Source organism: Peromyscus leucopus, chromosome 22 (genome assembly GCF_004664715.2).
Source record: "Peromyscus leucopus breed LL Stock chromosome 22, UCI_PerLeu_2.1, whole genome shotgun sequence".
NCBI lineage: Eukaryota > Metazoa > Chordata > Mammalia > Rodentia > Cricetidae > Peromyscus > Peromyscus leucopus.
The window spans coordinates 17,974,427-17,987,290 of record NC_051081.1 but is presented as its reverse complement, the minus strand read 5'-3'; the positions used below and the strand labels follow the sequence as shown (position 1 = coordinate 17,987,290).

Sequence of the window (12,864 nt, the reverse complement as noted above, 5' to 3'; positions counted from 1 at the left end):
ATGTAGACCTTTCTCTGCTAGGGGCCAAGGAGGCTACCTCACTGGGTAAACATTATGCTGAATCATATGAAATTCCCTATTTTCAATAATTTATGGCTTACAAAAACAAGTATCAGCACTGGGGATGCCGCTCTGGAGGAGAGCACTTGTCTAGTATGTACAAAGCCCTGGGTTGTCCCCAGCATGACGTGAAACCTGCCTTTTGTCTATAATCTCAGCGCTCAGAAGGTGGGTTCAGGAGGGGGGGGGGGGATCAGACATTCAAGGTCACTCTCAGATTTAAAAATAAAAAAAAAAAAAAGGTTTGGGAGCAGTGTGGGCTACCTGAGAACCTGTCTCCAAAAGAAGAAGGAGAATAAAGGAATATTGACAGTTTCATTCAGGTCAGATTGATGCGAGTGTGTCCCCATTTTACAGAAGAGGAAATAAGGGAAGGGTCCCAGTGTGTGTATATGTATCTTGGTCAAGGTCATATCACAGTCAGCTTTGTGTTCATGACATGAGCCACGCTGATCTAACTAGTCTAACTAGTCTAACTAGTCTCTACAAGCACAAGACCCAGACCCCCGGCTCCTGGATCGCAGTCATGGTTCTGCCTCGGTTCCTTAGTCTGTCATCCATAAATGTGCCAATGAGGTAATTTTGGAAATAAAATGCGTGGCGTCTTGGGAGAGTCTGTTAAGAGGGCGGGGCCACGGTCGCTGTTGTCTGTCTCCTCAGAAGAGAGTGCTGTGGTTGACTTGGCCAACTTGACGCAATCTAGGGTCACCTGGGAGGGAAATCTCCATGAGACAATGTCCAGATGGGATTGGCCTGTGGGACTGTTTGTGGGGGATTGTCTTGATTATATTAGTGGAGGTGGGAAGACCTGCTCATCGTGGGGTGACGTCATTTCCTGGGCAGGGATTCAGGACTGTGAGAATGGAGGAACTGAGCGCTGACAGACATGCATGTGTTCCCTAGTCTCTGTTCCTGGCTGTGTATGTGATGGGACCAGTTCCCTCCTGCTCCCGGGGCTATACATTCCCTGCTGTGATGAACTGGAACCTGGAACTGGGAGCTAAAATAAGCCCTCGGCTGCTGTGTGTGTGCTGTGTGTGTGTGTGTGTGTGTGTGTGTGTGTGTGTGTGTGTGTATGTTGTTGTGTGTGTGTGTGTGTGTGTATGTATGATAAGTCTCACTATATAGCCCTGTCTGCCCTGGAACTCACTATGTAGACCAGGCTGGTCTTGAACTCACAGACATCTGCCTCTGCCTCTCAAGTGCTAGGATAAAAGCCTGCGCCACCACACCCCACTAGCCCTTGCTCTTCTGTCTTTAGTTGCTCTTGTCACATACTCCCCAGCCCACCCCCAGCCCACCCCCAATGGCTTCTTCTGGCTCAGAGCGGGGACCAGAGCTCAGTGGCTCTCCTTTAAGGTTGTCGACACCACTGGCCCAGATACCTTAAGCTGCCCTAAGTCTCAAAGCAGAGAATGGACTGTTATTAGACTGTGGCCCACACCCGGAGCCTCTGAGTTTCCCTGAACGTAGACCTTTCTCCAAGCAGCTCTTCCTCTTTGCCTTGAGCGTAGCCTGCTGACTTGTCCAGGAGACGCAGAGCTCCACACTGGAGTCAAGTACAGCCCTGGGAAACGCCTTGTTAGCATGCTAGGTAAAGAGGCTGCATGGTTTGGCTTGCATGGTTGCTAGGAGGAGGCACCTGCTCGGATTGGCTGGTTTCTTTCCTCTTGCCCACAGCAACCCCATCAGACATTTGGAAATGAGGGAAATGGGGAGGTGATTCCTCAGGCAGCAGGAAGTAACACTGACACACTGCCCAGGCTTGAGCTTCTAAGACCTCAAAGCCCATCCCCTAGTGACACGCCTCCTCCAACAAGGCCACACCCACTCCAACAAGGCCACGCCTCCTAATAGTGCCTCACCCCATGGGCCTATGGGGCCATTTTTATTCAAACCACCACAGCTGGCTTGGAACTCACTATGGAGACCAAGGCAGGCATTGAGCTCACAGAAATCCGCCTGTCTCTGCCTCCTGTGTGCTGGGATTAAAAGCATGCACTAGCATGCCCAGCACATTTTTTTTTTATTAATTAACTTATTTTATTTTTGTATATGTGGGCATGTACACATCATAGCATGATTACGGAGGTCAGAGGACAACTTGTGAAAGTCATTTCTCTCTTTCTACCATGTGGATCCTGGGAATCAACTTCAGTCAATATTTCAGGGCGGTAGTGGCGCACGCCTTTAATCCCAGCACTTGGGAGGCAGAGGCAGGCGGATCTCTGTGAGTTCGAGGCCAGCTTGGTCTACAGAGCTCGTTCCAGGACAGCCAGGGCTGTTACCCAGAGAAACCCTGCCTCTTGCTGACTCCTCCAGCTGCACTGGTGATTAGCCAGAAGATGAACTGAACTGAGAGTTCTATCAGCTCCTGCTCTGACCCCTCAGTTCATCCTAAGGTTCCACGAACTTTTAGCACGGCCTCTGTGCGCCTGAGGGATTTTTCCCATCTCTGCTGCTGGCGTGTTTTAGCTGCAGATGGCAGGCTTGCAGAGAAACCTCCAGAGCGGCCGCTGGCAGCCTCGGCTGTGACTTTGCAGCCTCTCCTGCAGTGCCAGCCCACGGTCACGGTCACCGTCGCTCCTCACCTCCAGGATGTCCAGAGCAGCCATCCGGCAGAGGGTATCTGTGGGTTTCTGAATGCTGTAGCCCACTTTTACGGTTGGGAACTCAGAATAATTGCATGGGGTCCACGTGCGTGTCTGGTGCCAGGATATGGCTTTTGTTATGTGTTAACCTGTGTGGTCAGATGATGGAACCATGTCTTCCAAGAGATAAACAGAAATCCACCAGCGTTTTCCCAGTAACATAGGATTTGATTTATAACTGGTTAAGATTTGTATTTTGGACCTACTTTTTTTTATCTTTCAGGCTAAAAGAGCATGTCAAATTCCACTCACTCGTATCTATACATCTATCAGTCTACCCACACTCATCCGTGCATGCATCTGTTTGCCCACCCACCTGTCCATCCACTCACCCGCCACCTTTCCAACAATCGATTCCTGTACTCAACACTGTTTATCACTTAATCTTATTGAGCGGCTTTGCTGTGCTGGACCGTGCTCGGCACCGTCCATAAAATAATGGAACAGTCCGAAGTGCTGATCTCTAGTGCACTCCCACGTAGTGCAGAGTGCAGAAGCCAGCTAAATCCTTGATCCCTTTTTGTTGAGCTGGAAAAGAATGCATTGCTGGTGCGGCCTCTCAGAACTGGAAAGGTACAGAGGCCTGATATGGAGCAAGTGTCGGAGGCTGGGGGTGTCGCTGGGACTGGGTCCCTGCACCTTAACAAACTAGTTCTGTGATGTACTCAGTAGCAGGCACCTAGCTAGGTGGGCCTTGTACTTGTCACTCATAGCAGAGCTACAGTCTTCTCTCTCTCAACCTGTTTTCTCATCCGTAAGATGGAGTTAATAAGGTCTCCGTGGAAGGAGTCTGGGTGGATTAAATAAGAAAATGAACACAAAGCTGTCTCTTCGGTTTGTTCAATGCATGTTTTTGTCCTGGGGGCAGGGAAGGCTTGATTCTGACTTAGTTGCCTTTGGAAACACGTAGGTTCTAATCGAGTTGGGAGATTGAGGTTGTTAGTCCGTCATCTTAAAGGAAAGGGCTTCCTAGGCTGCTTCCATGTGGGACTCAGCGGAGAGACACACGGCGTCCTAGCTTTTGGCACTCCCTCTGCTCTGACTCAAGGCCTTGCTCTGCAGAGGCTGCCAGCTCAGAGCCCGTGGTTCAGTACCCGTGACAGGAAGACTGTGACATCTGCCACAGGAACTGTGTCGCCGGGTAGATGAAGCCTGTCACAGAGCACAGAAACTCTTGGCTCTCTGGACCGGCAGCTCAAGAGCTGGTGGTAATCATGTCTGCCAGCGGGGGACACCGGCAGGAGCCGCACATGATGGTGTCCTCCAGGGAGGGGGAGCATCAGTGGGCACAGCTGCTCCCTAGTCCTTCTTTCTGGGGTGACTATTGGGGTGTCAGCAGGCCCTGAGGCTCTCTTGCTTGATGGAGAAGCTGACTCTGTGAAATCTCTGAACGGGGCTTTGGGCATCTTGCTTTAGGACCCTGTTCTTTGCACAGAGACAGCACCCGAGACTTCACTGGGGAGACCCTGTCTGCATTTTGCTTTGGTTCCTTCTTCCGAAAAACCAGCCCTGATAGTATTGAGACTACTGGACATGTTCCCAGAGGAACCTGGAATCAGGGAAGGAGCCAGGGTGAAACCAGGATGTCTGGATTTCAGTGGGGTCTCTACCCTCTGTGTGTGTTAGTCCGTTTACTGGTCTCCCTCAGTCTTCTGTAAAATAGGATGAGCGTTGGCAAGAGGGTGTGGGAATGATCAGATGCCACTTAGAAAGTGTTCTGTCCCCATCCCGTTGCCCCCCCCCAAACCCCCCGGCTTAGATGGTTCAGGTCTATCTAGGTCCAGGATTAAGTGGAGGACGGGGCTCTTCAGAGCTGAGCTGTATCCAGCAGAGATTGATAACTGTCAGGATAATTGACCTGGTAGGCAGGAAAGCCGCAGGGCCTGGACTGGCTCTGGATGTCCATCCCCAGAGTCTCAGAGCCCTCCCAGGGAAGGTTATACTTGTTTCACTGATGTTGGGATTCATAGGCCAGATAAGTTGATGGATGTGAGAATTCCCTTCCAGAGAAGGTAACACAAGGCCTGCACCTAGGGAGGGCGCCTCAACAAGAGTTGGGCCTGCCCGAGGAAAAGAGGATTCCTGTTTTTGTCTCAGGGACATTTGTCCAGAGAGCAGTGGTGGGTTCTGGTGAGGTGTGGAGCTGTGAGATGATTGGTGTGTGGCTGGTTATCCTGGACCGGTTATCCCGGGAGAATGACCAGAAGGAGAAAGGTGAGGAATAGGGACACCTCTGGGGGTCCTGCCTGGGGATCAAATGCTCCACTGAACTAAGGGTAGAGCATATCCCATAGCAGGAGCCAGGGGCTGGTGTGGGAGTCACAGCAGTGAGTAGTAGCAGGGTGGGCCGGGGAAAAAACCCAGGGAGAATATCCACCTTTATCCCAAGAACGGCACAGGGGACGGTGGGGGACAGCGGGGGACAGCGGGGGACAGTGGGGGACACAGACGGCAGCTCAGTAGCTGTGTTTACTCTAGCAAGTGCATTCACATTGCTGTGCCGGGTCTGGAAGTCCTCACTGGGTCTGGAGCTTTCCCGGTGAAAGGACCCAAGGCCGTGTATGTCATAGGGAAGGGAAAGAGTGCGGTTGGGACTAAGTGGATGGGCTGCTTGCGAAGCCTGTGGGTCTGTGTGCCTAAGGGCAGTGAGCCTAGGAATGGGGAAGGCTGGGGCGCCCCAGGGACGGACTGTAAGCCTAGTGGTGGTGCCCCGTGCCTCTGAGGTTTCTTCTGGCTCCTGAGCCACACATGGATTCATGCTCCTTTGTGGCTTACTAGCCAGCCCTAGGACTTCCTTTTTTTTTCTGCTCCAGTTTCCCTACCCAAACCCGTTACCATGGTTACATACACAGGCACTGCCCAGCAACCAACACTAACCCAGCTTTTTTTTTTTTTTTTTTTTTTTTTTGTAGCCCTGCCCCCAAAGCCATGGTAACAGCTGGGCAGACTTCTGCTTCTGACTGTCCTGTGGGAACCATGGTCCCCTCTTGTACAAAAAGCACTAAGGACCCACAAGAGCATGTCCTCACTGCTGTCTGTCCGTTAAGGGGCCAGGTCCTCTGGAGGACTTACTCTGTCTTACGTTCCACCTGCTCTAATAACACCCAGTTCTGAAAATCCACCCCTCCTCCCCACCAGACACACCCAGAGGCCTGTCCACTTAGAGGACAAGGTCTAGGGTAGACAAAGAAGGAGACTCTGTGCCGGCCCAGAGTCGTCTGCCTGGAGTATTGCTCTCCCCACAAAGGTGGATTTCTGAAACTCTGTGTTCAAGGAGCTCATTTGAGAAATGGCATGCCCTGCGCGGGGAGTGACGAGCCAGCCGGGGCTGCCAGGGCCCTGGTGTGTGCCTGGGATGCAGAGAAAAGCAGCCACCTGAGCTGGGAGTTGCCAGCAGGCTGACACAGAGAACCGCCAAGCAAGCGACCAAACTCAGCTGAGCCTTGAAGACAGGAAAACGGCGGGGAGCGTTGTGTGGCTGGTGAGAAGTCAGTCAGGAGTTTAAGTGTCACCCTGAGGGATTAGTGACAGCATACTCCTCACGACCCCACCCCCCAACATGGCTTCCGTGCAGGGTGGACTCCTCAGTCCTCGAATGTGCCCAGCAAGGGTCCCTCTTCCTCAGGAGAAGCCACCCCAACGGAACACCTGGCCTCACTATCCCTTCCCCCTGAATTCTTCCTCCTACCCCAAGTCTAGACTCTGGTATGCATGCACAGATGCGTCCCGGAGCCCCCTTCCCAAATCGCTGTACTTCATGCCGTCTTCCCCTTCCTGCTGCCTGGGGGAGGAGCCCACTCACCCACGGTCCCCACTGGGTGCCGGGAGCTGAGAGCGGCTGGAGGTGGAGGCCTGGAGAGGCATATTGCGAGGGATGGGAGGCAGGCTGCGTTCCCACGTGGCTGTGTGGGCGGGTCTCTCCGGGAGGCAGAGGGATTTCTTGGCGCTTTCTCTTAACTGTTTGCAGTTCCTGGCTGGGTGTATCAGGTTGGCTCTAGCATTGATCTTTCTGAGGATTTCCTGCCGTTCCTGGCATTGTCTCCCAGGCATCCCCTCCTCGGCCATCTGTGTTTTGTGAGGAGGAGGAGGAGGAACACTGATCACAATCCTGGCCGAAGAGGCACGTGCCCAGATCCATGGCCACCAGTCTATCTCCCTGCCTCAGATGCCCCTCGGGGCACTAGCTCTTTGGGGCCAGGAGGCCTGTTAGCTTCTAGGGGCCTCCAAGGGAACACATTTCAACCCAGGGCCTTCAAGTGAGGGCATTTCTGTCTCCTCAGCCACCGGCTCATGGGAGCTCCTTCCTTCAGGAGGGAGGGTGGCTCTGTGCAGGAGGAGGCCGTGAGGAGGGCTGGAGGACAGGATGGGGCTCTGGTGGGATACTGAGGTTTCAGGGCCGACAGCTCCTTTTCGGTTCTCTCTAGCAGGCCGGTCCTTGGTGGGCAGCCTGTGGGGAGCAGAGCAGGTTCAGGCAGGAAGGGTGACGTTAGACAAGGACCTCTTTGGCAGAAGGAGAGGGATCGGAGAGGGGACGCTGGGCGTTATCGGCAAGGGTGTGAGGCCAGAGCTCAGCTTTGCCAAGCGCAGGCCACGAGAGTGTATGAGAGTCCTTCCAGGCCCCGGGCTGTCCCTGTTCTGCAACTGTTGTGACTGATCAGTTACTCTGAGATCTTGGAAGAAGGAAGAGTGAACAGTAATGAGAGAGGGCATTGATGATAATATGTTTGAAGCGAGGCCGGAGTCCTGAATGTCACCAGGTGATGAAGTCAGATGAAACGCTTGTAGCCTTAGCACTGTCCTTGAAACGTCTCTGTAGGCTTGAAGTCTTGCCGAGTGCCATAATGAACACGAGGACCTTGAGCCTTAGCATGGCACCCCCACACTCATCTGGACCAAGGCTTTTCTGTCTTTGGAGAGGGCTTTGTGGGTTTAGGGGAGGTCGTTTCTGAGAGAGTGGTCAGTCACCTGGCTGTGACAGCAGTGACATGTGACAGGGGGTGGCGTTGCAATATGGGGCCTGTGACGCTAGGTCCTCACCTGGTATCCCCACCGTCTTTTCCAAACCACCTCCCACCCACAGGCAACTCGGGACGTGGTACTGAGTCGGTCACCAGAGCAGGAGAAGGATCGGAAAGTGAGCCTGCAGAATGCCTCGGCCATCTATGACCTCCTGAGCATCACACTGGGCAGGCGCGGCCAGTACGTCATGCTTTCTGAGGTAGGGTCAGCCGCCCAACCTCCCTCACTTCCGGGGAGTTAGGTCATTCATAAAGGGAAGCACACGAGGTGACCATCTGTCTTGGCTCGCCTGCCGCTTTCGTCTCGGTCTGGCCTGCCTCTTCCTAGCGTTGTGACCTTGGCAAGCCACCCTAGCCTCAGTCACCGGTTCATTGTCTGTGGGGTGGGGGTTATTAGAGATCTCCCCTCAGGGTGGTGAGGAAGACTAGGTAAGCGACAAGCTGAGAGCCCCACCATGTCCCGTGATAATAAACACTAGTTGTTATTTGTATTGGGTGGTGTCCTTCAAAAACATGGTCGCAAATTGGATGTCATTTGCATGTCAGAGTGGCCCTATGAGATCGTTCCTGTATTATGGAGGCAGGGACCAAGGCTGTAGAGATGTGAAGCATTGCGCAGCCAGCATGCCACGACAGGGACTGGATTACCCCTGTGTTTCCAACAGGAACGAAGCTGCCCTGCAGCTCTCTGAAGGCAGTGGCTTAGGTAGTGGGGCCAATGCTGACCGACCACTTCTTCCTCCCCAGTGCCTAGAGCGAGCCATGAAGTGTGCATTTGGAGAATTTCACCTCTGGTACCAAGTGGCCCTCTCCATGGTAGCTTGTGGGAAGGTAAGGCCCAGGGCTGTTGGCGGGGTGGGGGTTAAACTCTGGATTCTGAGGGGCCTCTGGTCCCTCCCAGGGGTTTCCCAGGGCTGGAGAGATGTGTGTTGACTGGGAACTGACCCAGTATTAATATGACTGTGATCGTGGATGGGGAAGGCCCTATATGATACGTGCTGGTGATGGTGAGCGTGCCCACATGCAGGTATGAGCTTGGATGCTTCTCTCCTCCTATGGTCCACCACAAACGAATCGCAGCATCTCTGCTGGTGTGGCTCTAGGAGAGAGGAACACTACTCCTGCCCCCAAGTAGGCCTGCCTGGGAGTTGGGAACCTGCCCAGGAGGGAGAGCTGTAAGGTGGCGGGGTGCAACAGCCACCCACCTGGCAATCTGGAGGGGAGGCTATGTGACGGATGTAGTGAGAGGTACCTGGGTGGGGTCAGCAGAAGAGGCCAGCGATGCCCAGAGCACGTGGCAGGCACCGGGGCAGGCATTCGCCCTCCATCTGCCCGGCCCCGACTTCGGCATCCCTGATTTTCTCTCCGATCAGAACTGCACTTATGTAAGCCTCTATTTTAAGCAGCGACATGAAAGGAAAACCTTTCCGGAGCCGGGGGCCGAGGGAGCTGGGGCGAAGGATGCTATGAATGCAGGAAATAAGGTGGTATGCGCTCGCAGATGGTTCCAGGAGCTGTAAATACCCACGGCCCTTTCATGGGGCTGAGGGAATCCCTCGCCCCCTGGCCCATCTGTGCCACATTCCATTTCTAGCCCCGCAGCCGTCTCCGAGGAGGGCCCTCCCCGTGTGCCAGTGCCGCCTCCACGGATGGAGGAGTGCCAGGCAGCCCTGGGTCTCTGCAGTAAGACAGACCAGGGCCTGGCAGGGAGGGGGAGGAGCCACCAGGTGCTGCCGTCTTGTTAGACTGCGGCGAGAGGCCGCCGAGCGCAGCCAAAGTCAGCGGGGAGTCTCCTTGAGCATCCTTTGCTGGGCCTCTGTCTTTGCCGCCACCTCCCAGAGCGTCTTGAAGTCACAGCGTGACCTACTGGCTCGGCCCGGCAGGGTGTTGTCGGATCTCAAGGAGAATTCCGAATACAGACCGGGGCTGGCCTTGCAGGATTAGAGGCACTCCCAGGCACCTGGCCGGACCACATAAGTAGAGAGTAGATGGGGGGGGGGGCGTGTGGGGGGAGTGTGAACCAAGGGGAGGGCCAGAAAGATGAACCCAGAGTAGGTGCGTAGGACTTGAAGGCACCAGCCTGTTCCTGCCTAAGTAGTCACAGTAGGCTGGGGAGGTGTGGCTGGAGCTTATGCCGATCCTCTGCATACAGCAGCGTTGAGTTAGTGTCTTCCTGCCTCCCCCAAACAGGAAACACCTTTAGCCTTAGAATAGCAGTGATGGAGATAGCCTAGAGCAGGGCACTCACTGTTCTGTGGATTTTTTTTTTTAAAAAGCTATCGCCTTTAAAACACAAAACAAAACAAAACCCACAAACTATCCATGGAAGTTAGCTTTAATTTTGAGGGAGTTCCTGGAGAATCCAGCCCCAGGAAAAGACACCACAAATTGTCTGGGGACTTGAGGGGTCTCCCACACCCCTTATGGAGAAGCTGGATGCTAAGAGGTCCAGACAGCTTAGCATCCCGCCTCTGGGAAGCCATTCCCTACTCTGGCTCCTTGGTGATCCCGCAAGGTGGGCGTCGGGAGTTGGAGTGGTCAGTGAATTTCTTATATGTGAGGCTCCACCCGACATGCACTCGGTGCACTGTGAGATTGTTCTGTAAGGAAGGCATTCTCCAACGGCCCCCTGGGAATCCTGCCTGCCAAAACCATTGGCCTGACTGCCCTGGGCAGGCCTCAGGGGAGGGGCCAGAGCTCGCCTTTGCCGAGCCCAAGGTGGGAGCCCAGGTTCTGCACCTTCCAGAAGGTGAGGCCGGGTAGATATAAATACGCCTGGTGTCTCGCCCCACGGGGATAACGGATGAGTTCTGTGGCATGATTTAGGTCGCTCCCTCTCTCGGTCTCCACGCGGCGGTTGCATTGGCTGCGTTGCTAGGTAACCAGCATGACAAGGGGGAAAAAAAGAAGCCGGCTGCTCCTACTTCTGGGTCCTGAGACGGCTCCTTAAATAGCAGTGTTTTTTGGTCTGCGTGGGGGTGGGGTGGGAAGGGGTGGGTGGATTGGGGAGGGTCAGGACTAGAGAAGCTGGTGTTTCCAGAATGGGCAAAGGTCAGGCGCCTAAGGAAAGCTGAGGAGAAGCCTGAGGCTTGCTGGGGTGTGTGGGTCAGGTACGGTGGTGAGGAACTTAGTGTGGCATTCCCAGGAGAGGGGCTCTGAGGAGGTGGGGCGGGCAGCCCTCTTGGTGCCTTCTGGACTGGGTCCTCCCGGGAGGCCCCAGGTCACTTTCTGGCCCTTTCTTGTGCTCGCCCTGTCCTCTTGTGTTGTTAGAATGATGGGGGATTTGGGCGTTTGTCTCCCTAGCTGCCCTGCTTTCTGTGACCTCCCTGGAGGTCTCCTCGGGCTCCACCACCCCAGCTCGGTACTGTGAGCCCAGTACAGGCCCTGGATGAAGAGACCTACAATTAGCCTCATTGGTCTATTTTCTGTTACTTATAATAAAACAACCAAGGCAGAGGAATTTATAATGAAAAGAAGCTTATTTGCCTCATAGTTTTGGAGCTCCAGGCCAGGGTGCCAACACTGGCTGGGGTCTGGTGAGGACCTCAAGGTGGATGACGTCACAGGAGTATGTGCAAGTGGAGAAATTATAGAGCCAGACAGGAAGCCAGATGGGAAAGAGCAGGCCGTGTTCACTTTATACCAGTCCCTTGCAAGAACTAATTATGAGAAAGATGTCCAGTCCTTTAAGGGCACACACAGTGACCTAACCAGGTCCCACTGGACCCTCTCATGTGCTAACCACTCTGAGGTTCAAGCTCCAGCACATGGATTCTTAGAGAACACACTCAGAATGTATGCACATGGCAGCCCAGTCAGAGCCCAAGGAAATCTGTAAGACTGGGGGGAAGGAAGTTCTTCCATAGATGGTGGGGGCGGGAGAGATGACCTGGGGCGGAGGAGCCACACACTCCAGTCATAGCCTACTGCAGGCAGATGAGCCTGCCCGAACCCTCTTTTCCTTAGTGGCACCCCCAGAGTGAGGAGTTCAGCCCACAGTGGGACCCAGGACTGGTAATGGTCCTAATCACACACATACACCTGAGGGTCACATGACAGGAAAGTAACTGTTGAGTTAGTTACTTTGAGTTAGTTACCCTCAAAAAGTGCTGGGTTCAGAAAGCAGAAGTTTCCAGAGCGCACACACACACACACACACACACACACACACACACACACACACTTGCTCACAAACACCCCTCCATCTCTCCAGGAAACCAGCTTCCTCTGGCCAAGGTCATCACCACAGAGGCCACACAGGGTAGTGTTTAAGAGTTAGGCCCAGGCTGTGTTCAAACCCTTGCTTAGTCATTTACGGGCTACGTGGCTCTGACCCAGCCTCCCTCTCCTCTCAGCTGGAAAGCTGTCTGTCTGGTAGGAATGTTATGACAATCCAACACTCTCACAGAGGAGTTAGCAAACTTTCCGTAAAGGGTCGGGCAGTAGTCAGGTCCGACTGACTACTAATAGTCAGTCTCTCTCAGCCATTCCACCAAGGTGGTATCATGCAGCAGCCACAGATAGTCTATGAACGAACAGGCGTGACTGAGTTCCAGTGGGACCCTATTTACAAAAACAGGCAGTAGGCTAGATCAGCCCACAGGTTCTTTCGGAAGACCCCGACTTAGGAAAAAAAAATGCCTGGCACATGGTAAGATCTGGAGTATTATCTGTCATTCCTCTTGGTATAGGTGACGTACCTCTCTGGCCCTTCTCCGCCTATCCTCAGCAAATCCTGGTTGTGTCCTGGAGCCCTGTGGGGCCTCCACTTCCTGTCTGGAGGGTCTCTCTGCCCCCCCATCTCCTCACCTTCCTCCCACCTCCTCACCTGTCCAGTCCCGTCACAGCAATCTTCTCCGCGTACAGGCTTAGAGGGGCCCTGTCTGTTTCTCAGATCTCTGTGGTTCTGATCCGGATTCTTTTTGGAAAGTTTCTGTTTGTTATCATGTTAACTGTTCTCATGTCTCTAGAGGGTGAGGTTCATCATGGTCTCCATTCTCCAAACAAACTCAGAGGGGGCCTCGCTAGGCTCCCGCTGGGCTCCCTTCCTGGTTCCTAGAAGGAAAGGGGTACAGAGCAAGCACTGTGGGGAGAACCACCCCCGAGGGCATAGGGCACGCCAGAGTTTGGGGAGC

At 54.0% G+C, this 12,864-nt stretch overlaps 1 protein-coding gene across 3 annotated transcripts in view; it reads left to right on the top strand.

The window, feature by feature from the left end:
- Positions 1 to 12,864, top strand: part of Ttc7a (tetratricopeptide repeat domain 7A) — a 112,937-nt gene that overhangs the window by 48,364 nt on the left and 51,709 nt on the right. For all 3 annotated transcript variants that reach the window (XM_028892854.2, XM_037197970.1, XM_028892863.2), the window contains 2 exons: positions 7,792 to 7,929; positions 8,477 to 8,560. In XM_028892854.2, coding sequence (XP_028748687.1) covers positions 7,792 to 7,929; positions 8,477 to 8,560 — 222 coding nt within the window. The remainder of the gene's footprint in view (positions 1 to 7,791; positions 7,930 to 8,476; positions 8,561 to 12,864) is intronic.